General features: G+C 40.4%; 1 protein-coding gene across 1 annotated transcript in view; it reads right to left on the reverse strand.

Annotated features, from left to right (window-relative positions):
• Nucleotides 1–26,151, reverse strand: part of LOC126235373 (dynein regulatory complex protein 1) — a 444,155-nt gene that overhangs the window by 179,196 nt on the left and 238,808 nt on the right. Inside the window, exon 8 of the mRNA XM_049944096.1 lies at nucleotides 3,567–3,708. Within this exon, the coding sequence (XP_049800053.1) occupies nucleotides 3,567–3,708 (142 nt within the window). The remainder of the gene's footprint in view (nucleotides 1–3,566; nucleotides 3,709–26,151) is intronic.

Below are 26,151 nucleotides of genomic sequence, written 5' to 3' on the forward strand. Positions count from 1 at the left end.
CCAAAGATTGTTTTGAAGCTTTACCAGGTAGAGTCCTTTTGAAGGTTGTATGCTGTTCCCTTCCTGTGACCTTTAAACTGACTTACCCAGTCAGTTATAGGGGGGACCTAAGGTTTAGTGTGGATTCTGAAACATGATGCAGCTCAGCATTTTTCACGCCAACTAATATTTCCAGATGTGTAAGAAGTGATAGATAAAAGACGTAGGATTGGCCAGGGATTGAACACGACTCATTTGTATATGTAGTCTGTATTAATAAAACAAAATTGTTTGCAAAAACTAATCAGGTAGTTATCAAAATGAAAAAATCTAATTTCACCAAAAGAAAATATATACATTACAAAATGGCTAATCCATTTCATAACACCCAGCCCAGCGGCAGGTTGCCTATCTAATGCCTTCCAGGAGCAACAAAAATTCGATTTTCAATATTTCAAATACAAGTAAAATTCTCAAGCTTTCATTGGCTATCTCCACCACCATTGTCAGGAGTGAAACCACTGATTGCCATGGCTGTCACTGTTTTCCACTTACATAGGCACAACTGCAGCCTCTGCCACCTATCAGTGAGGCCGAAATGACACCTGCAGGAAGTGAGTAGGACAGTCTGAAGCACTTCTGAGTGACACCAGATGGCATGAGGGGCTGGCACCACATTTGAAACTGCCACTCCTGTTACCCTACAAGTGTCAAGAATCTGTCTTTTCTTCCTTTTGATATCCAAAGCCCGCCCACATGTCCTACTAATTGCGTACCCCTGGTCTCTGTTAAAATTGTTGCTGTTCAGTCTAATCGTGCCTGCTCCTTTATAATGGAATCCCAATATGTTGATGCACAAGCCAGGACACTCACATTTTCAAACCGTATTTTTTGTTCACTTCCCAGGCAATCCTCAGCTAAGGCCAACTTATCAAACTCCATTTCTTTAATAAGTTGCTTATGCTCAATTAAACTGTCAGACCTATACAGATGCTGCCAAATTCACAAGGGAACCATACATCCCCAGGCACATGAAGAGCTATGTCATCTTTAACAGGGCACTGCATATCTTGTATCTTAGAAGCAGGTCAGAAAGCTGGTCTCATTCCAAATCTCCACATCACACATCCTAACTTGCTGCTCATTACCCCACAGTATGGAAGGAAAGCATATGGCTTGGCCTCTCCTGCTGATTCACAAGGCCTCCTCGTTTGGTGGCACCTGAAAGTGTCAGCAATGTCTCTCGTACTATAAACATTCTTCCTGAAAATGGGTCTCAACTGATGCAATTCAAACTGTAGGAGATTTCTGACAGAAATAACTTCTTCTCAGTACTAATGAGTTCAGGACTGCTTTCTTGTATGAGGATGGAGAAAATTATTGACATTCAAGTATCGATCAGTGTGCATCAGTTTCTCATACATTGAATGACCAAGCTGCCTTCCTGCCTCCCTGTCAACTAGAACATCCAAGGATGGTAGCTTGGCAGCTACCTACTGGTAAACTTAATGATGGAATGGACACCATTCATGTGATTAACCAACTGCTGGAGTGCATTTTCACTGTGAGGCCATATCAGAAAAGTGTCAATGGCATACCTTAAGAAGCAAGACAGATGCAATGCCATAGAGTTCAGAACCCGTTCCTCAGAGTACTCCATGAAGAAATTTGTGACTGCTGGAGACAGTGGGGATCCCATTGCTGTGCCATCCATTGTTTCAAAATATCATGATACAGGAAGTATGTTGTCATTAGAAAATGATGGAACAACTTGACAATTACAGGTGGAAACTGTTGGGCTGAATGATTCAGTGTGCCTCATTCTGACCAAGCCAGGTCTGGCAGTCAGTGGTTTTACTCCTGATGGCGATGGCAGAGATAGCTGCCAAAAACTTGAGAATTTTATTCAAATTGATATGTCTCAAAAATGGAGATGATTTTACTCAGACATGATGTTGCAAAAGACTCTTAGGACAATATTTGAAATAGTTATTGACCAATTTAAGAATTTAAATTACTGTCATAATCTGCTAATTAAGAGGTACAATCTTATGTTACAGGTTTAACACTGTGAGACAAATATTACTATTAGGAACTGTGTGTATGTCTTGAAGCAGCATAAATGATCACACACAATTATCCAGACCACATTCATCCAGTACTTGAGGATGAGAGCACTCAGTGAGTTGCAACAAACTTTATAAATAACTTCAAACTTCTAAAAACATCTTCTTGCTACACTGCCTCCCCAATCCCTCCCCCATCCCCACCCAAAAAAAATAAAAATAAAATAAATGATGATGAAAGTAAAAAAAGTTTATAGGTTACTACATTCTTGCTGTGCAGTAAAACTATTGCAAGAGGCATGACAGTTTCATTTATTACTTCTTTACTACTGAGTTCACAATACATTTTGCAGATGGTATCTAGATATACAACTAAATGAACTGGACAATCATATCATTGTACAACACATAGTTCATAGGATATGACAGCATACATAATGAGATGTGTGTAAATTAGCTTTTGCTTAAAACAGAGTGCAAATGATCTAGACTATACTCATGCAATGTTTGATGATGAGAGCACTTAGCAATTTACAACAAAATTTAAACACCATATTTTTAAAACTTTTCTTGGTTATGTACTTAATATCAAATACGTAACACATTAACTCATTGGTAAAGTAATCAGAAGTTTGAAGCCGTTTTCTACATTTGAGTTTGATTCTTTAAAGAGTCAGGGGTTTACTGGTTTTTGTGTCTGTGATTTTTCAGTTTAGTGCCCTACATTTAACAATGGCTTGTGAAAAATGTGTGCCTCAGTGGCCAATTAGCAAAGTGTTGCACTATAAATCTCTGGGTATGGGATTCAAGCCTCAGATCATCCATGATTTCTTTCAATCACTTATCACTTATTGCATCTCTGGTAATGTTTTCTATATGAGAAATATGCTGTGCTGCTCCATGGTTCTGAGTCAATTTTAAACTGTAGGTGTTGCACTATAAATCTCTGGGTATGGGATTCAAGCCTCAGATCATCCATGATTTCTTTCAATCACTTATCACTTATTGCATCTCTGGTAATGTTTTCTATAGGAGAAATATGCTGTGCTGCTCCATGGTTCTGAGTCAATTTTAAACTGTAGGTCCTCCCTATGCTAGGCTCAGAAAGCCACTTCAAAAGTTACAGGAAGGCAAGTGCAGATCATTTCAAATGGTCCACGACTTTTAAAGTTCTGTAGTGTTCAAAGTAATCTTTAGGTTGATGATAGTTTTTGCTTTGTTAAAAGATTTTTGTATCTAATTCTGCCAAACCATTTCCAACTTTGAAAAATGTGAAACTAAAAACAAAATTGTATACTTACCTTATACAATAGTCACTTATCTCACATCCAACCAAAAACTGATTTTAAACTGATCTACAATCATGGAACATAACTGGAACAAAGAGTCTGAAGCAGTATCTCTCTGATGCATAATTCTTAACTTGGTACACTTTTAATAAGATCAACGAATAATAAAATGTAAAATAGCTATGTCTGTGGAAAACACGCACACATAAAACGAAGAAATAATGGTGAGTACCTTTTTTCTCAGTAAGATTGTCAACAGCTTGTACTGCTGATTGATACGAAGGTAAATCAGTTTTCTTCATTTTTGGAAAGTCTGGGGGAACCCATGTCAGTCCCAAAAGTTCTTCATGAATAAATTTGTCTGCTGCCAGAATCTGATGAAAAAGTAAGCAACGTTCAGTATTTGCTTAAAAAAGTTCATTATACATGCTTGGGTTAATACTATATAAAGGTGTAGTGAATAATAATGATTGTTATTATTATCGTCTTCTCACATTTTGTAGTTTAGCTTATATATTACCTCATAATATGTAAACAAAACCTATGTACTAGAATCAGGCATCACAATTCAAGCTTTGCTATAGCTGTGTGTGGCAAAACAAAACTGATGCTGATTCAACAGCCTTTTATAATGTGTTATTTTGTCTCAGCACTGTAAAGAAATACTAGTAGTGAGTAAACAACAAATTTCCAGCTGGCATTCAAACATAGTGTTATTACAAAGAAAAGGTTAGATGCTTACATGGACTGGCACCAAATGATGCATTCAGTTGCATTTTCCAGACCCTTTAAGTCAAATTTGATGGAAATTTTCCACTAAACCCAAGGGATATCAAACTGCCAAATCAAAATGCACACAGAAAACTGTCAAAACAAAGAGGTACTATACTCCTACACTAGCTAAAATAAAATTCTTTGTCCAAATACTAAATGGTAAGATCAAAGTAGCTAAAGATAATGATACTGCAGTTATGTACTGACCAAAAGAATCTGCAGAAAGGGAGTACAAAAATCAAAGAAGGAAAGCAGTTCCATATTTATTGAATAGGCTCACAATTCTTGCAGGCAGCATGGGATCTGGTTAACTAACAAAGCAAGAGGCCCACCTCTTGCTCTAATTCTTGCAGTCCAAATGAATTAAGTGAATATTTTATAAAGGTAATGGAGAACACAGTACATGAAATTTCTGACTTTAAAATAGATCATGCAGTTGCTGTGAAATCTGTGAATAAATGCAGCATGGGCATTTGAAAGAAAGCGTATCAAAAAGACATAATAAAAAAGGTGAGAAACAACAAAGCATTAGAGTGTCCTGATATTTACAGCATGTTCTATATTACATTAAAAACTATAATCTGTGAAACTGCACAATGACTGACAAATGTAATAAATAAATGCTTCCATGCTGGGGAATTTCCAGAATTCCTAAAAGTAGCAGCCACAGTACAAAATTACAAAGAAGGTAATCCATATGAAGTGTCATGCTAGAAACCCATGCCTATAACACCAGTATTAGCTAAGGTGATGAAGTCCATAATGAAACATCAATTATTAAGTTGTTTTGAAGGAAGTAAACTCATGAAGGAACAATTTATGTTCCCTTCTACACTCCTAATTAGGGGGCATACATGCCTAAATGGTATGCTAGTTAAGAAAAATGACAATGACGGAGTGTGCTGGAAGAGCTGCAAGGGCTGGTTCCTGCATATTAATCCAAAAGGTAATGACTACGGTAAAATTCAATGAGCTGATTCCTCTTAATCAAGGAGGGCACTTCTCGGGATGGAGGCCCTGGACCAAGCAGATTGTGAATGGCTTACAGCCTTTGTTCAGCATTGTCTGGCAGCATGGGAATATCTACTTCAATGGCGCACTTGGCAGCAAAGGGGTGCCAAAATGGCTGGGGATAGAATAGTAATAAATCCACCTGGCACTGCTGGTGCACACTGCACTTCACTGCACTATTTGCAGTACACTGCATGCAGTATTCCAATTACTGATTCCGGGAGGATGACCAGGAAAAGAGTCCATAGCACTGGTACTTTGAGAGCTTAGTAAGGCATTTTATTGTCTCCCACATAAGGCCCTGTTTGGCATCAGGCTTTGTACACCCATAGTCAATAGAAGTGCCTCAAGAGATGCAGCTCAGTGACGTGGCATGGAAAAATGCGGTAGTACTCCACTTGTTAAATAAACTGTGACAGAACACTAACACCAAATGCAGGATAAGAATTCTGTCTTTCACACACACCCCGATGGATGGAGGTACAGAGCTCACCATGACGTTGCGGAGGTATTGGTCACAGTTGGGCCATGTAGCTGTGGAGCCGCTGCATAAAACCTGGTATGGTGCTATCAGGAGGGAGTCGGGTTACTTCCAAAAAATCGCCAGGAATGGTGAGTGGCTGTCCATATGCCACCTTGGCAAAAGCAATTCACAGGCCAGTTTTATGTGTGATCTGCAGGACTAGAAGCACCAGGGTTAGGGCGGCAGACCATCCAGAAGAATAATATGTGAAGTGGGCTTTAAGTGCATGGTGAAACCACTCCACCATAATTTTAGCTGCAAGGTGGTAGCTGGTGGTATGGTGGAAATTGGAGGGATGGGTGGCTGTCAGAGAGCAGAAGGAGGCCATGGTGAAGTGGTGCCCGCAATCTGTAGTGATGTTGCGTGGGCAACCAAAGCAGGACACCCAGATTGAAACGAAGGCTGCAGCCACAGTTTCGGCTGAAATGTCTGTGAGAGAGGTGGCCTCCAGCCTGCGAATAAATCTGTCAATAATTGTCAGCAGATATCAATATCCATTGGAGGAGAGTATTGGGCCAATAATGTCACGGTGAATGTGCGTGAACCAGCGTTGTGTTGCGGAAAAGGCGGATTCAGGAGAGTGGATGTGCCATCTGACCTTGGGGTGCTGGAATGGAACCCAGAACCAGGCCCATTTGCTGCAGTCACTTTGGATGCCTGTCCAGATGAATCATTGTCTCATGAGAGTGGCGAAAGTGTGGACACTTGGGTGTGCTATGCAATGGATGTGGTCATATGTTGATTTTCAGAAGGCAGGTGGAGGAAGGGGCAGAGGTGATTGTTGGGGCCATCAGGTTGTGAAGGACCCACGAGGATGTTGCATCAGATCTGGAGCCAAATATGGATCTTAGCTGGATGCTGAGACCAGAGTCTGCATTCGAAAGGGTGTGGACCAGGTCCAGGTCCCCCTCTTGAGCAGTGGCCTGGGCATAAGTGTTGGGTAATGGTGCAGGAGTGGCTAAGGCAATCTGCCACAATTTTATCGATGGCAGTGACCTTGTGGATGTCAGTAGTGAATTGTGTGATACATTCCTGTTGTATAAACTGTCGAGATGAGCTCTGTCAATGTCTTTCCTGCAAAAACCAGAGGCAAGGGGGCGATGGTATGTGAAGATCATAAATATGCATCCCTTGACTGAAGATTGGAAATAGCAGACAGCTTCATGGATTTCAAGCAGCTTGTGGTCGTATGTGCTCCAGCAGCAGTGCTTAGCACAGAGTTTGGATGAAAAGAATGCAAGCAATTGCCAGGTGCTGTCCACATGTATTTGGAGGACGACACTGACAGCCATCTGGCTCACTTCTGCCACTATCACGAGAGGGTCATTGGGATGACGATGGGCCAAATAGGCCACAATGGTGAGCCCCCCTGGCCCATTTTTCTAGAAAAAAAAAAAACTCTCAATCATCACCTGGGTCCAAGGGACCAGCTTGTTCCCCTTGTTTTTATTGTTTCGCAGTACTGTAGTAAGGGGCTCATTGGTGGCAGCAGCATCCTTAAGGTGGTGATGGAAGAAGGCAACCATGCCAATCAAATGCCAGAGGCCTTTGAGGGTAGTAGGGTGTGGAAACTCCACCACTGCCTGTACTGTCTCGGGGAGGGGGCGAGAGCCAACGGCAGAGACTAAGTGCCTGAGAAATTCGAACTCACTCACCCGAAAAACAAATTCTGCCATGCTGAGGATCACTCCAGCTTTCTGCAGATGGGAAAAACTTTTGTATAGGTGATGATGATGCTCAGTAGCATCTCTGAAATAAATGAGTATATCATATAGGTAGGTGAAACATCCCAGGGCACCCTGGAGGATGTTGCCCAAACATCACTGCCATATTTGTGCAACACTGCAGAGGCTGAATGTTGTGAATACACTCTCAGACAGGCTGAATGGTGTGATTATCACTGTTTCCTCAATGTCCTCTGGGGCAACTAGGCTTTGTGTGCTCACAAGATGGCGCCATTGTAGATGTGAAGGAGTGGGACCAGATAGTGGTCAGGGGCGCTGTGGATGTTGAGTTTACAGTAATCACCACAAGAGCGCTAGGAACTGTTCTCCTTGGAGGCAAGGTGAAGAGCCAAAGCCCAGTGGCTTTTGGAAGGGTGAAGTACACTGTCAGTGAGCTCCTTTTGTGCAATTTTGTGCTTGTGAGGAGGAAGGGACAACAGTAGTTGCAATGTAATGCATAGCATCATGCTGGACATTATGGGGGCATTGGATGGCTGGATGAGGAGGGAGAATTCTCCAAGGAGCAGAGTATATGGGCTTGAAACTGCACACGTTGAGGTGGGAGTTGCAGTGGGCGGTCCTACCAGAGGTGCCATCAACTAAATGGCTATTCGCTACATTGGCCAGTAGGCTGTAATGACCTTGGAACGCCTACTGCTGGTAGCTGCTGGGGTTTGGGGATCAGGAGCACTGAGGCCTGCAGCCAGGTTCATCCTCACCAAACCTCTGGTGGTATCAGCAAGCTGTGCCTAGTTCACAGTGGTTGTGGTTGTCAGGGGAGCAGTTGGAACTACGCCGGTTGTGTGACCGTTTTTGTCTGGGCCGGCATCACATGTGTGAGGGTGGTCAGCGCCTGGAGGTGGGTGCATGAGCTGTAGGCAGGCAACACTGGCAATAACTGCTGCCATCTCGGAGCTCAGGCACACCATAAAATGGTAAAGGATGGGGGCCTGTGTGCTGAGCAGAGGGTCGTTAGTGGCAGGGGGAGTGAGTGATGTCGCATACTTTGTGGCTCAGGGAGGGATGGGTGAATAGCCAGCTGGAGACACAGGGTGGTAGCCAGCATTCCATACTGCAGCCATTGGAGGGGGGGGGGGGGTTGGGCGAGGAGTTATGGTTTTGAACAGTTTATTGGCCAAGACAGTTGTGTCGCCTAACGATAAATGGGTGTGTGAGGCCAGGGCAGCCTGTATGGAGTCTAGAAGGCGCACAAGCTAACAGTTTATGAGCAGGGCCTTTGGGGAGGATGTGCGGTTCAGTGAGTGCTCAGATGTGATGTAGCAACGGGGAGTGAAGTGGCACACATCACCACACTGCTTGGACAATAAAGAATTACGTGACCGTTGGAGCTCTGAGGACACGAAGCTGGCTATGATGCTTTCTTTTAGTTTATTGTAGCTGCCAGAAGGGGGGGGGGGGGGAGGATGGTGAAATAACAGCCCAGACTTGGGCGGCAGTGGTCACGTCGAGGTGGCTGACAACCATCCCTAATTTCATTGCATCGCTCATGATAGAGAAACCTGCAAAAACTGCCTCGATGGAAGCCACCCATAGGCATTGAAGAAGAGCAAATGAGCAGTAGCATGACTGGGGCGGGGGGGGGGGGGGGGCTGCTGCAGAGTTGGCTTGTGCTGGGCGCACTGCCCATTGGTCAGCTGAGTCAAGTGGTTCTGTAGTGCTGACAGTTGTGTGTGGAGTTCTGACACATCTGAAGTGCTCATAGGTGTTGGTGTGGGAGGGGTATGCGGTGCTCTGGCTACAGAGTCTGTTGGGCATGACTGCCATAGGGGTGGGAACATATGGCAGTGACATTGCAACTTAATCATGAAGGCACCGTGTCACGGTATGTGAGATGATGCTGGCAAGCAATGTTGTGGAGAAGAAGATAGGCAGGAAATTCTCGGCAAGGTCCACACAATACAGTCTCCACCTTGTGTTGTTGTGGGAAGGGATGTTCAGTACACCGCACGGTAACACTGTGGCTTGTCCGTGCACACATCTGTTACCTGCGGGAGGGGCACGGTGGTGCTCACAGTGTGATAGTGTACACAGAGGGGTGGAGGGAAGAGTGCAGAAGGGGAATGATGGTGTGTGCGAAGGGAGAGCTTGTGTGGAGGGGTGCTAGAGGGGAGCAGTGATGCATGAAGAGAAGTGGTGTGCATGGAGGGGTGGGGGAGGGTGGAGAAGGCCAGGGTCAGATGGGGGTGAGAGGACACATGCGGCAGTAATGAGACTCAGCACTTTGGCCTAGAAGGCACCAATGAAGGAACAATTTATGTTCCCTTCTACACTCCTAAGGGACATACATGCCTAAACAGTGTGCTAGTTAAAAAAAATGACAGGGAGTGCTGGAAGGGCCATGAGGGCTTAACCCAAAAGCTAATGACTTCAGTAAAATTCAACAAGCTATAACTTAATCAAGGAGGCACAGTACAGCTTTCGGAAGGGCAGGTCAATGACAATAGCAGAATGTGACTTAGTTACAAATACAACTCATGCTTTTGAAGGAAAAGAGTCCATAGCACTGGTACTTTGAGAGCTTAGTAAGGCATTTTATTGTTTCCCACATAAGGCCCTGTTTGGTAAGCTAAAATCATATGGTACTGGAGGAGCCATTGTACAAACTCTTGTTAATAACATAAAGTCCAACCTTGCAGCTTGCAAATGATGGGAGACCATCCTCAATAGGGGGGTATTCATACAGACTAGCAAGCAAGTAGAAGTCCTATTCAGTGATGCTGAAGTATGATTTATCATGAACAGGATGAAAATTGAGAAGATAAAATTCAGAGGATGATATACAATCTCAGTAATACTGGAGTATTAGGTGATACAGCAGCCATTAAACTTTTATTTATTTTAAACAATGGAAACTCCAAGTACGAATATCAACAATGTAGTTAAAGACAGATTGCTGCTTAGCATAAAGAAGATACCAACTCTGGCTGCTTGGATGTGAATGTAATTTAGGGAAACAATGGAGAACCACAATCAGGATGGCCACAAAAAAAAAAAATGGCTCTGAGCACTATGGGACTCAACTGCTGTGGTCATAAGTCCCCTAGAACTTAGAACTACTTAAACCTAACTAACCTAAGGACAGCACACAACACCCAGCCATCACGAGGCAGAGAAAATCCCTGACCCCGCCGGGAATCGAACCCGGGAACCCGGGCATGGGAAGCGAGAACGCTACCGCACGACCACGAGATGCGGGCCAGGATGGCCACACCGAGCCACCCCACCCTCCTGAATAGGATGTCAGTGTCTTAATAGCTGCACTGCCTTGTTCAGCTGGGCCCTGTTGTACAATGTTCCTTGATTTACTCACAATTTGTTTCAGGTATATCATAATACAAACATAGTTCCTTTCTTCATTGCTGCACACAATAAGGACACCCATTGGTAACTCCTGGACTAATGGGACTGTAAAGATGCTGCTATGCACCTTGTACTAATTCCAGTCCATTCAGCAGGCTGATCCCATGCCCACACACATTCCACTATGCTCCTCAGTCCACCAAAGAAACTGAGTCAGCATCTTCCCCATGAGTGAAATGTTGAATTCAAAAGAATGACTAGACATTATTATCAAGCACTTTATATCTTGACATGATTTCCTTGCAAAAGCAGTAAACCATGGTCATGTAGTGAAATGCAAATACGTATGTGTTGTACTTATCCCATTTCATTACTACCCACTATCCTGAGCCCACTAAGTAATCTTCAATTGTGCAGTATGCATTACATATGAATGATGTTTTAGCTGCCTTTTTAAACAAAAGTGTTTTAGAAATCTTTTTCTTTTCCTTGGGCAAATTATTATACAATATTATTCCTTGATAGAAAATGCTGGTTTGTAAGTTAAAACTGGCTCTAGTTCAATGATTATGTATATAAGTATTAGTGAAATACCAGGGGATTTCAAGAAGTAAAAGGACTTTTGAGAAAAGAAATATTTATTCTAATGAAAATTGAAACATACATTATTTTTCTATATAGCCTCCATGCACTTCAATGCACTTTTTCCAACACTTCACAAATTTTTTGATTCTGTTGGAAAAAAAACCTGTAACCAATTTCACATCACATCAATAACCTCGGCATCAGTTGTAAATCTTCTTCCCCGAGCGCTTCCTTCAATGATCCAAACATATGGAAATTGCCTGGAACCAAGCCAGCACCGTATGGCAGGTGTTCCATCAATTGGTATCCCAACTCCTTTACAGTTTTGGCCATCCATTCATCAGAATGTGCTGAGTGTTATCTCATGCAGGATGAAACCTTTTTGCAGTTTTCTGCAATATTCGGATTTAATTGCAGGTTTCAGTTTAGTTCGAAACATGTCACAACAGTTCTCATTGTTCATAGTTTCACCTCTTGGGGTGAAATGAATGGCTACCAAACCTTCCATGTCTCAGAATAGTGTTAGCATAATCTTACTTACTGATGATTGACATTTAAATTTCTTAACTTCTGGTGGTGATGGGAGTTTCCAGACCATGCTCGCAGCCTTACTTTCAGGTTCCTGATGATGCACCCATGTTTTGTTTACATTAACAATTTGCTGTAAAAACTATTTCCTTCCCACTGATAATGGTCCAAATGTTTATGAGATATGTCCCTTCTATGTGCCTCATGCTGCGCTGACAATTCTTTCGTTACCCACTTTGCACACACTTTCCAAAAATTCAGCCTGTCGTGTAAGATAGAATATGCTGAACTATGACTGATATGTATGTAAAAGTATACTGGCACATTGTATAGAATTTTTGCGGATGACAATATTTCAGCTCTGGATACTTGACTTCCTCTCATGCCACTCTATTTATAGATGGATTCACTTGGTGCTGTAAAGATATCCAATTTTTAACAAGCTCTATACAGTGAGTCTGACTAATACATCTAGTTATTGCTCTTGTGGCCTTTTCTGCACTTTAAAAATGGTGCCCATGTTTCATATCTTTGATCTCCTGAAAAGAACCCCACAGCTAGGAACTGAGTGCACATGGATATAGAACACTGAGGTGATAAAAGTCATGGGCACGCATGTTGATCGTGGCAGTATAATGTACAACGTATAAAAGGGGAAGTGCATTGGCAGAGCTGTCATTTGAACTGGAGTGATTCATGTGAAAAAGTTTCCAACAGGATTATGACTGTATGACAGGAATTAACAGACCTTAACACAGAATTATACTTGGAGCTAGAGGCATGGGAAATTCCACTTCAGAGATTGTTAGAGAATTCAATATTTCACAATCCATAAGCATGTGCAAAGAATCCCAAATTTCAGGCATTAACTCTCACCATGGACAATGCTGTGGCTAATGGGCTTCACTTAATAACCAAGAGCAGTGACATTTGTGTAGAGTCATCAGTGCTAACAGACAAGCAATACTGTGTGAAATAACTGCTGAAATCAATGTGGGACATACAACAAATGTATCTGATAGAGCAGTGTGGCAAAATATGGCGTTAATAGGCTATGGCAGCAGATGACTTATATGAGTGCTAACAGCACAACATTTCCAGCTGTATGTGACCATATCAGTTGGGCCCTAGATGACTGGTAAACAATGTCCTGGTCAGGCTAGTTCCGATGTCAGTTGGTGAGAGCCAATGGTAGGCCGTAGATGACTGGTAAACCATTTCCTGGTCAGACTAGTTCTGATTTCAGTTTGTGAGAGCCAATGATAGGCCATAAACTCAACTGAATACCTAGGTATTACAATTACGAACAACTTAAATTGGAAGGAACACATAGAAAATGTTGTGGGGAAGGCTAACTAAAGACTGCGTTTCATTGGCAGGACACTTAGAAAATGTAACAGATCTACTAAGGAGACTGCCTACACTACGCTTGACCGTCCTCTTTTAGAATACTGCTGTGCAGTGTGGGATCCTTACCAGATAGGACTAATGGAGTACATCAAAAAATTTCAAAGAAAGGCAGCAAGTTTTGTATTATCATGACGTTTTGTATTGTTGTGAAATATGGGAGAGAGTGTCACAGAAATGATACAGGATTTGGGCTGGACATCATGAAAAGAAAGGCGTTTTTTGTTGCGATGGACTCTTCTCATGAAATTCCAATCACCAACTTTCTCATCCGAATGCAAAAATATTTTGTTGACACCAATCTACATAGGGAGGAATGATCACCAAGATAAAATAAGGGAAATCAGAGCTCGTACGGAAAGATATAGGTGTTCATTCTTTCTGTGCCAAATACGATATTGGAATAATAGAGGACTGTGAAGGTGGTTCGATGAACCCTCTGCCAGGCACTTAAATGTGATTTTCAGAGTATCCTTGTAGTTGAAGACTTGTGCACAGACCCCACAAAGCCATGGTCAACATCCCACTGAGCAAGCTGATGTGCCTCCACAATGGTGTAGACTATGTTTACATGACATGAACTGGGTTCTCTGGTCCAACTGAACCAATCATTGACAGCAAATGGTTATTTTCGGGTACTTGGAGACCATTTGCAGCCATTCATGTACTTCATGTTCTGAAATAATGATTAAATTTTTATGCATGACAAAGTGCCTTGTCACCACATCACAGTTGTTCAAGACTAGTTTGAAAAACTTTTTGGACAATTTGTGTGAATGGTTTTGCCATCGAGACTGCCCGACATGAATCCCATAGAACATTTGCAGGACACTATTGAGAGGTCAGTTGGTACACAAGATCCTGCACCAGCAACACTATCACAGCTATAGATGGCTGTAGAGACAGTACGGCTCAATATTTCTGTAGGGGACTTTCAACAACTTGAGTCCAGCTCACATCGAGTTGCTCCACTACGCCGCGTAAAAGTAGGCTCAACACGATATCAGGAGGTATTCCCATGACTTATGTCACCACAAGTCATGAGCTGTTACAAACTGATGCTAAAACCCTAATACCATAAAATGTTGATGATCTTTTTGCCAGAATATTTGTGTATTTGTTCAGTCTTAGTTGACAATCAATGTTCATCTCTAAAAACTTTGTGTTTAATACACAATCTACAGATTAATCATCTATGTTTAATATGACAGGGTGGTTTCCCTTCTTTATGCTGAAGTGCATATTGATTGTGTTCTATATTTCCAATTCAATTTAATACATACTGCCCAAATGTAATCATCCTTGAGGGTTCATTTACTTTCTCTCATAGGAGCACTGGTTTTTTATCAGTGACTATGATGTTGCTGTCATCAGCAAAGAGAACTTTTCTCTGTGTCTTATACTATCTGGAAAGTCATTGATATATATTAAGAGCAGAATGTTGGAGCTAATGGTGACATATACACCTGATCTCTTTGAGAACGTCCACATCAAAACTGGAATAAGTGATCATGACACAGTTGTTGCAACAATGATTACCAAATTACAAAGAACAACCAAAATGAGCAGAAAGATATATATCTTCAGTAAACTAGATAAAAAATCAGTATTGTTATATCTCAATGAGGAACTTGAAACTTTCAGCACAGAGCAGGGGTATGCAGAGTAATGGTTCAAATGGCTCTGAGCACTATGGGACTTAACAGCTATGGTCATCAGTCCCCTAGAACTTAGAACTACTTAAACCTAACTAACCTAAGGACAGCACACAACACCCAGCCATCACGAGGCAGAGAAAATCCCTGACCCCGCCGGGAATCGAACCCGGGAACCCGGGCATGGGAAGCGAGAACGCTACCGCACGACCACGAGATGCGGGTGGTATGCAGAGTAACTATGGCTGAAGTTTAAAAGTATAAGTGATCATGCACTGGATAGATACGTAACCAGTAGAACAGTTCATAATGGGAGTGACCCTCCACTGTATACAATCACTACAAATAAACTTCTAAAGAAACAGTGGTTACTGCATAATAAGTATAAAACAAGGTGAAGAATGTTGAATGAAACACATTTGGCTGTCAAGAGAGCAATGCAAGTTGCCTTCAATGACTACAATAGCAGAATACTATCAAATGGTCTTTCAGAAAACAAAATGAAATTCTCTTAGTATGTAAAGGCTGTGAGTGGCACCAAAGTTAGTATCTAGTCCCTAGCAAATGAGACAGGAACTGAAAATGAAAGGCTGAACTCCATTTTCAAATGTTCCTTTACAAAGGAAATCCCAGGAGAATTGTCCCAATTTAATCCTCACACCACTGAGTAGGTTGGTGAATAAAGTATTATTGTCAGTTGTGTTGAGAAACAGTCAAAATTATTAAAACTGAACAAAGCTCCAATACCTGAAGGAATCCCTGTCACATTCTATACTGAATTTTTGGCCGAGTTAGCCCCTCTTCTAACTATAATCTATTGTATATCTCTCAAACAAAAAACCATGGACTTTTCTTGGAAAAAGTGCAAGTCACAACCATCTACAAGAAGTATAACAGAAGTGGTCCACAAAACTACCATCCAATATCCTTAACAGCTACTTACTGTAGAATCTTAGAACATATTATGACCTCAAACATAATGAGATATCTTGAACAGAATAACCTCCTCCGTGCCAACCAGCACTGATTCCAAAAACATCGAACATGTGAAACCCCACTCACACTCTTCTCACATGACATACTGAAAGCTTTGGATCAAGGCACCCAGGTAGGTGCAGTGTTTCTTGATTTCTGAAAAACATTTGACTCAGTATTGCACCTACCATTATTGTCAAAAGTATGATCATATGAGGTATCAAGTAAATGAAATTTATAACTGGATTGAAGACTTTTTGGTAGAGAGGACACAGCATGTTATCTTGGATGGAGAGTCATCATCATATGTAGAAGAAACTTGGTGTTTGCCCCAGGGAAGTGTGTTGGGACCCATGCTGTTCAAATTGTATATTAATTACTTTGCAAACAATTAATAGGAAAATCAGGCTTTTTGCAGATCATACAGTTGTCTATAATGAAGTACTATCTGAAAGAAGCTGCATAAATATTCCGTCAGATCTAGATAAGATTTTGGAGTGATGCAGAGATTGGCAACTTGCTCTAAATGTTCAGAAATCTAAAATTTTGCACTTTACAAAATGAAAAATATAATATCCTATTATTTTAATAGGAATGAGTCACTGATGGGATATGAAATGGAATGATCACATAGTTTCAGTCGTGGGTAAAGCAGATAGTAGACTTCTGTTTATTGGTAGAATACTGGGGAAATGCAATTAGTGCATGAAGGAGATTGCTTGCAAATCGCTTGTGTGACTGGTTCTAGAATATTGCTCAAGTGTGTGGGACCCTTCCCAATTATACCTAATAGGGAATGTTGAACGTATACAGAGAGAGGCAGCATGAATGGTCACAGATGATTTGATCCATGGGAGAATGTCACAGAGATACTAAAGAAACTGAGTTGGCAGACTTGAAGATAAACCTAAACTATCCTGAAAAAGTCCACTAACAAAGTTTCAAGAACTGGCTATAAGTGATGACTCTAGGCTTTAAATGACAATTCTAAGAATATACTGCAATCCACTGTGTATCACTCACATAGGGATCATCAGGATAAGATAAGAATGGTTACAGCATGGGCAGGGGCATTCAAACAGTTTTTCTTCCCACACTCCATATGTGAATGGAATGGGAAGAAACCATAATAACTGGTACAATGGGATGTATCCCCTGCCATGCATGTCACAGTGGTTATCAAGACATCAAGAGGTTGCAGTTGCGAAGTAAGTCCCGTTGCTTTTCACAATATATATAAATGACATAGTAGATAGTTCCATGTGGCTTTTCGCGGATGATGCTGTAGTATACAGAGAAGTTGCAGCATTAGAAAATTGCAGCGAAATGCAGGAAGATCTGCAGTGGATAGGCACTTGGTGCAGGGAGTGGCAACTGACCCTTAACATAGACAAATGTAATGTATTGCAAATACATAGAAAGAAGGATCCTTTATTCTACGATTATATGATAGTGGAACAAACACTGGTAGCAATTACTTCTGTAAAATATCTGGGAGTATGCGTGTGGAACGATTTGAAGTCGAATGATCATATAAAATTAATTGTTGGTAAGGCGGGTGCCAGGTTGAGATTCATTGGGAGAGTCCTTAGAAAATGTAGTCCATCAACAAAGGAGGTGGCTTACAAAACATTTGATCTATGCTTGAGTATTGCTCATCAGTGTGGGATCCATACCAGGTCAGGTTGACGGAGGAGATAGAGGAGACCCAAAGAAGAGCGGCACATTTTGTCACAGGGTTATTTGGTAAGCATGATAGCGTTACGGAGATGTTTAGCAAACTGTAGTGGCAGACTCTGCAAGAGAGGCGCTCTGCATCACGGTGTAGCTTGCTGTCCAGGTTTTGAGAGGGTGCGTTTCTGGATGAGGTATCGAATATATTGCTTCCCCCTACTTATACCTCCCGAGGAGATCACAAATGTAAAATTAGAGAGATTCGAGGGTGCACGGAGGCTTTCCAGCAGTCGTTCTTCCCGCGAACCATACGTGACTGGAACAGGAAAGGGAAGTAATGACAGTGGCACATAAAGTGCCCTCCACCACACACCATTGGGTGGATTGTGGAGTATAAATGTAGATGTAGATGTAGACGAAATAACAGCAAGCTTTGTATTTTCCTGCCTTACTTTCTCCTTCACAGAATTTTTTAAATGACTACTAAACTGATCTAGCACACTAAGGCATCTTTCCTTCTCTCCCATTCTCTTTTAATCCATAATTTCATACCAGCCTTGTCCATCCAATCCTCATCGTGCATGTGAACAACATCACTTGGTGGTATTGCAGAAAGTTTTGATATTGTGTTGCACCTGAAAATGATAATTGGATTAAGTTTAATACCATCTGCACAACATGAAAGGACAACAGTTTAGTGCATTTTTTCATGTCCACTTGTTTTTATGGTTACAGTTTCAGCACCTTTCATGACAACAGTTCTGTCACTCAGCACATAATATGTCAAAGGGATTTCATCCACATCCACTATATGGCTTAGTTTCACAGTGGGTTTCTTTTAATGTTGAATAATAAAGTGATGGAAAGATAATATTTTCCCTTCATACTCGTGTAGCATTTCCTGAGAAATTTTTGTTTTGGTTCACATGGTAAATCTATGACACTTCATAAACCTAAGGCACCAATCAACCCCATCCTTAAAATATGTTGAGTTCTGCTGTAGCACTAGCTTACAAGCATGCATTTGCATCATTTTTGTATTAATTCCAATATCATTTTGATGGTGTCCTTGAATCCATTTCAATATATCATCTTCTGGTATTGGTCATTTTGCTTTCAGTCCTCAATTTGCAAATTTAGGCTTCCTCATTTTTATCAGTTCTTCTCTACTAGCCTGGCAATCACGAATGGTTTCTTCTGTAGGTGGAGGACTGAAATACCACTCAGTTGCTCTGTTTCTGAGTTCTTCTACATAAGCTATTAACATCAACTTATAGTCCACATCATATGAAAAACAGTTTTTTTCCATTACAAAACTAGCTACTAACAAAAATATTGTACTGTTACTGATTACACAGATCGCTTTCAATTCAAGTTCACTGGCACTGTAGACTGCAATGATGCATCATAGGCTAGACAGTGATTTGAGTTTGTGATGGTGGAGCAAGGGGGAAACAGTATAGCAAGACTGTGAATCCCTGCAACTCATGTTCGTCCCATTGGTGCAGCCAGCTGATTCCAATCTTGGAATTTACAGATAGGTTCCCTGCAGACATTTTTAAAATTGGCAGGAATTTTAAATCAAACTCTGAATATTTTTATATTAATTTTGAATGAATTTTGGAGACAATTTTTTAAAGAAAAAAGTATGCCTTGTAGTCCATAAAATACAGTACTAAATTCACTGTCAATACCTATGTTAATTTTCCACATATTATTATGTTAGTTTTGTGGGCTGAGCCTCTTACCAGGACTACAGTTGATTTGTTAATAAAAGTGTCCACATTACCTCTAGGTGTGCAATACATACACACAATAATAAACTTCTTATCGATATCTAGCTTTGTTGTTTCATTGGCTGCATATTGAAAATGTTTATTTACACTAATTGTGATTAGATGTTCCCCAGTTTTAAAACGTTTGCCATCTCTGATATAGATACATGATTCCCCACCCTTTTAAGTAGTTCTAGTAGTAACTTGCACATTCATATGATGATAGCACTATAAGCTGCAGCTCATGATCTCTACACCAGATGATCTGTAATGGATACTACCACATTGTTCAAAGCCTGTGATTTAACTCCAAGCTGTTGTATTTAAAATTTCCTTGGTTTCTCTACATTCCAGTGTGGTACATTCTGTTTTCTTCAGGGCTTTTTCATTAATATCTTGTTAACCTGACAACAGCACACTAAACATGTAGGTTGCCAACTTTTACAGGTCTGTACCTCTTGAGAAACTAAAAAGTATTGTATCAGAACAGTACTTACTAACAGTGTAGCACACAATGTTCCACAGCAATGTCAGCTATGGACTGTTGCTGTGGGCCATTCTGCAGGCTGTAAGAATGTGCTTTTATTGCAAAAAGAAAGCAATGAGGATCATTACCTCAAGCAAAAAAAAAACAGAACCTTAAAATCAGTTTTTTTCCAGATTAGGAGTTCTGACTGTTTACAGCCAACCATCTCATTGAGGCAAAGATAAATCATGACACACATAGAAAGAGAAATGAAATTTATCGACACAGCACTCACATTAAAGACAGTACGGACAGGCCTACAAACAGATACAAAACATTTCCCTAATGGTGTCCCTAAAATTATTTATTATACTTCCTAAGGATATTTAGTCATTACCAATGGAGAAATTAAGAACCAAAATTTAGTGTAAATTAAAAGAGTAAACTTTGTACAGCACTGAAGACATCATCTCTGATGATAGAGCTGTTGTCTAGCTGACCTGAAGCTCAGTGCCATGACAGCTTCACTACTTAATTACACTATATTCTAGACCACTCGCACAAACCATGAACCTTGCTGTTGGTGGGTAGCTTGCATGCCTCAGTGATACAGGTAGCCTTCCTTACAGGTGCAACCACAAATGAGGGGTATCTGTTGAGAAGCCAGACAAACAGGTACGTACTCAAGAGGATGTCTTCATCAGGAGAAACAAAACTGGTATTCTGTGGATCAGAGCGTGGAATGTTAGATCTCTTAACAGGGCAGGTCGGTCAGAAAATTTAGAAAAAAATGGATCAGTTGAATTTAGATATAGTGGGAATTAGTGAAATTCATTGGCTGGAGGAACAGGACTTCTGGCCAGGTGAATAGAGGGTTATAAATACCTAATCAAATAGACGTAATGAAGGACTAAGTTTAATAATGAATAAGAAAATACGACTGTGAGTAAGCTACTATGAACAGCATAGTGAATGCATTGGTGGCCAAGTTAGACATGAAGCTCACACTGACCACAGAAGTAGAAATTTATATGACAACTAGCTCTGCAGGTGATGAAATTGAAGAAATGTATGACAAGAGAAAAGAAATTATTCAGATGGTTAAGGGAGACAAAAATTTAGTTGTGATGGCAGACTGGAATTTGATAGAAGAAAGAGAAGAAAGTATATTAGGTGATTATGGACTGGGGGAAAAGATGAAAGAGGAATCTGCCTGGTACAGTTTTGAACAGAGCGTAATTTAACCATTGCTAACACTTGGTTTAAGAATCACAAAAGAAGATTGAATATGTGAAAGAAACCTGGGGACACTGGAAGGTTTCTGACTTATTAAATAATGGTAGAACAAGGATTTAGGAACAAGGTTTTAAATTGTAAGACTTTACAGGGGCAGATGTGGATTCTGACCCCCAATTTATTGGTTATGAACTGTAGATTAGAACTGAAGAAATTGGGAAAAGGTAGAAAATTAAGGATATGGGTCCTGGATAAGTTGAAAGAATCAGAGGCTGCTGAGAGTTTCAGAGGAGCCTTAGGCAACAGTTGACTAGAACAGGGAAAAGGAATACAGTAGAAGATGAACGAATAGTTTTAAGAAACGAAATACTGAAGGCATTACAGGATCAAATCAGTGAAAAGACAAGGCTTAGTAGGAATTCTTAGATAACACAAAAGACACTAAATTTAACTGATGAAAGAATAAAATATAAAAATGCTGCAGATGACGCAGACACAAGGGATTTTTTTTTTCTGACTGCCATTAATTCCTCTCCCGTGCCAACCTCTTCATATCAGAGTTAACACTTGCAACCTATGTCCTCAATTATTTGCTGGATGTATTTCAGCTCTGTCTTCCTGTACATTTAAAAAATCAGATTGACAGTAAGTGCAAAATGGCTAAGCAGGAGTGGCTAGAGGACAAATGTAAGGATTTTGAAGCATATTTCACTAGGGGAAAGATAAATACCACCAACAGGAAAATTTAAGAAGCTTTCAAGGAAAAGAGAAGCAGATGTATGAATATCAAGAGCTCAGGTGAGAAACCAGTCCTAAGCAAAGAAGGGAAAGCTGAAAGGTGGAAGGAGTATACAGAGCCCCTATACAAGGGAGATTAACTTGAAGGCAATATTATAGAAAGGGAAGTGGATGTAGATGAAGATTATATGGGAGGTAACTGCATGAAGAATTTGACAAAGGTCTGAAAGATCTAAGTTGAAACAAGGTCCTGGGAGTAGATGATATTCTGTCAAAGCTATGGATAGCCTTGGGAGAGTCAGCTATGATAAAGTTCTTCCATCTGGTATGCAAGATGTATGAGAGAGGCAAAATACCCTCAGACTTCAAGAAGAATATAATACTTTCAATTCCAAGGAGAGTAGTGGCTGACAGTTGTGAAAATTACTGAACTATAAGTTTAATAATTCACAGTTGCAAAATACTATCACGAATTCTTTACAGATGAATGGAAAAAGCGGTAGAAATTGACCTCGGCAAAGAACAATTTGGATTCCAGAGAAATGTAAGAGCATGTGGGGCAACACCAACCCTAAACCTTACTCTTAGAAGACACGTTAAGGAAATGCAAACCTACATTTATAGCATTTGTAGACCAAGAGAAAGCTTTTGACAATGTTGACTGGTATACCTTCTTTGAAATTCTGAAGGTAGCAATGGTAAAACACAGGGAGCGAAAGACTATTTACAGTAATAGGAGTCAAGTGGCGTGAAAGGAAAGCAATGGTTGAGAAGGGAGTGAGACAGGTTTCTAGTCTATCCCTGATGTTATTCAGTCTGTACAGAGACAGCAAAGGACTGGGAAGAGCAGTTGAATGGAATAGACATTGTCTTGAAAGGAGGATATAAGATGAGCATCAGCAAAAGAAAAACAAGGATAATGGAATGTAACTGAATTAAATCAGGTGATGCTAAGTAAATTAAATTAGGAAATGAAACACTTAAGGTAGTAGATAAGTTTTGGTATTTGGGGAGAAATATAACTGATAATGATTAAAGTAGAGAAGATATAAAATATAGTCTGGCAATGGCAAGAAAACATTTCTGAGGAAGAGAAATCTGTTAACATTGAATATAGATTTAAGTGATTAAAAGTCTTTTCTGAAAATATTTGTTTGGAGGGTAACCGAGTACGGAAGTCAAACATAGACGATAAACAGTTTAACAAAAAGAGAATAGAAGCTTTCAAAATTGATGCTACAGAAGAACTAATGAGGATGTACTGAACAGAACTGGAGAGACAAGAAATTTATGGCACAACTTGACCAAAAGAATGGATCAGTTGATAGTGTATATCTAAGACATCAGGGGATCACCAATTTAGTACTGGAGAGAATTGTGGGGGAGGGGTAAAAATTGTAGGGGGAGGCCAAGAGATAAATACAGTAAGCAGAATCAGAAAGATGTATGTCACAATAGTTATTTGGAGATGAAGAGGTTCACACAGACTAGAGCAGCACGGAGACCTGCATCAAACCAGTCTTCAGACTGAAGTTCACAACAATGTGTTCTAGTACTGATTTTATAGTTGTGTTATTATTTTAAAGTATTCTGTAATCTAGCTCCTAACTTTGATATGTTATGTGGTATCCATAGTAGTAACACTTGACACTGTCTGGCCAGCCATGGCACATGAACGACACAGAATTGGTAATACATTAGTAATAATATTGTCAATAAAAAACAAGCAATATGGGAAAGCACTAATTTCAAATGAAAATAAGTCACACAGAACCTGACATCAACAGACAGAGATGTAAAACATGTTACAAAAATAATGCATGGAGCTAGTAATGAGCTATAACAAATAAGATAGATTCCAAACAATATTCCGTTACTGGGAAAAGCACAAGCAACTTGGGTGGTGTAAAACTGAAAGTATAGTGAACTATGGCCTGGAGTCTTTTGTGGCAGAATCCATGTACAAAATTTTGTTGTTGAAAAGGCTCTTTGTATTTATTTGTGATGTTGGACAATACTACTTCCAGACTGCATGACTGCTTTTGTCAGTTTCATCCTACTACGTTATCATCAACTATTTGAGAGCTCTTATAAACTCAGTCAATTTATATTGTAAAAATGGATTACAAACAATGAGTATTTTTCTCAAAATAAGAGCAGATGTGAGACTATGCACTTAGAAGTTTCATAAATTATTTATAATATTTCACAAGCATAATTTTAAGTTTCTGCAATTTGTATATGGAACTTGTTAATTATGTCTATATACTTTATATATTTTTTTTTATTTTGCTACAACTAATCTGTCCTATCCAAGAGGGTAAAAGAACCAGGCTAAAAATTAGGGCCAGATAAACTGGTATAATGTGGAAGAAATTCTAAAATAAAATTCAGTCATTTTGTAATTTTTACAAACATTAAAACACGATTTACAGGAATCGTTAATGAACTTTCATTTTATGAACTATTTTTTGAGATGATAAATCACTTGACAGTTTAGAGCAGAACTGACAACTGTTTGTTAAGTGCAGAACCTTTGTCTGAATTTATAAATAAACAGTGCCAATTACCTGAAGTGTCATTGTATCAGAGAAGACCAAATAAGATTTTCCTTGATTTATGACTCATGATTTGTCAGATGCGTTAATGCGCTACAAATAAAAGGTTGCTGAGACACAAGGACAAAATAAAAGGGATTAATAATGTGCAACCATGTATTTTATTCTTGTATGTGCATTGCTAGTAAACTTAATTCAATTTCAAACACTAAATTGTTACTTCTACATCTACATCTACATCCATACTCCGCAAGCCACCTGACGGTGTGTGGCGGAGGGTACCTTGAGTACCTCTATCAGTTCTCCCTTCTATTCCAGTCTCGTATTGTTCGTGGAAAGAAGGATTGTCGGTATGCCTCTGTGTGGGCTCTAATCTCTCTGATTTTATCCTCATGGTCTCTTCGCGAGATATGCGTAGGAGGGAGCAATATACTGCTTGAATCTTCGGTGAAGGTATGTTCTTGAAACTTTAACAAAAGCCCGTACCAAGTTACTGAGCATCTTTCCTGCAGAGTCTTCCACTGGAGTTTATCTATCATCTCCATAATGCTTTCGCAATTACTAAATGATCCTGTAACGAAGCACGCTGCTCTCCATTGGATCTTCTCTATATCTTCTATCAACCCTATCTGGTACGGATCACACACTGCTGAGCAGTATTCAAGCAGTGGGCGAACAAGCATACTGTAACCTTCTTCCTTTGTTTTCGGATTGCATTTGCTTAGGATTCTTCCAATGAATCTCAGTCTCGCATCTGCTTTACCGACAATCAACATTATATGATCATTCCATTTTAAATCACTCCTAATGCGTACGCCCAGATAATTTATGGTATTAACTGCTTCCAGTTGCTGACCTGCTATTTTGTAGCTAAATGATAAAGGATCTATCTTTCTGTGTATTCACAGCACATTACACTTGTCTACATTGAGATTCAATTGCCATTCCCTGCACCATGCGTCAATTCGCTGCAGATCCTCCTGCATTTCAGTACAATTTTCCATTGTTACAACCTCTCGATACACCACAGCATCATCTGCAAAAAGCCTCAGTGAGCTTCCAATGTCATCCACCAGGTCATTTATGTATATTGTGAATAGCAACGGTCCTATGACACTCCCCTGCGGCACACCTTGAAATCAGTCTTACTTCGGAAGACTTCTCTCCATTGAGAATGACATGCTGCGTCCTGTTATCTAGGAACTCCTCAATCCAATCACACAATTGGTCTGATAGTCCATATGCTCTTACTTTGTTCATTAAACAACTGTGGGGAACTGTATCAAACACCTTGCGGAAGTCAAGAAACACAGCATCTACCTGTGAACCCATGTCTATGGCCCTCTGAGTCTCGTGGACGAATAGCACGAGCTGGGTTTCACATGACCGTCTTTTTTGAAACCCATGCTGATTCCTACAGAGTAGATTTCTAGTCTCCAGAAAAGTCATTATACTCGAACACAATACGTGTTCCAAAATTCTACAACTGATCGACGTTAGAGATATAGGTCTATAGTTCTGCACATCTGTTCGACGTCCCTTCTTGAAAACAGGGATGACCTGTGCCCTTTTCCAATCCTTTGGAACGCTACGCTCTTCTAGAGACCTACGGTACACCACTGCAAGAAGGGGGGCAAGTTCCTTCGCGTACTCTGTGTAAAATCGAACTGGTATCCCATCAGGTCAAGAGGCCTTTCCTCTTTTGAGCGATTTTAATTGTTTCTCTATCCCTCTGTCGTCTATTTCGATATCTACCATTTTGTCATCTGTGCGACAATCTAGAGAAGGAACTACAGTGCAGTCTTCCTCTGTGAAACAACTTTGGAAAAAGACATTTAGTATTTCGGCCTTTAGTCTGTCATCCTCT

The sequence above is a fragment of the Schistocerca nitens genome, chromosome 2 (assembly GCF_023898315.1).
Source record: "Schistocerca nitens isolate TAMUIC-IGC-003100 chromosome 2, iqSchNite1.1, whole genome shotgun sequence".
NCBI lineage: Eukaryota > Metazoa > Arthropoda > Insecta > Orthoptera > Acrididae > Schistocerca > Schistocerca nitens.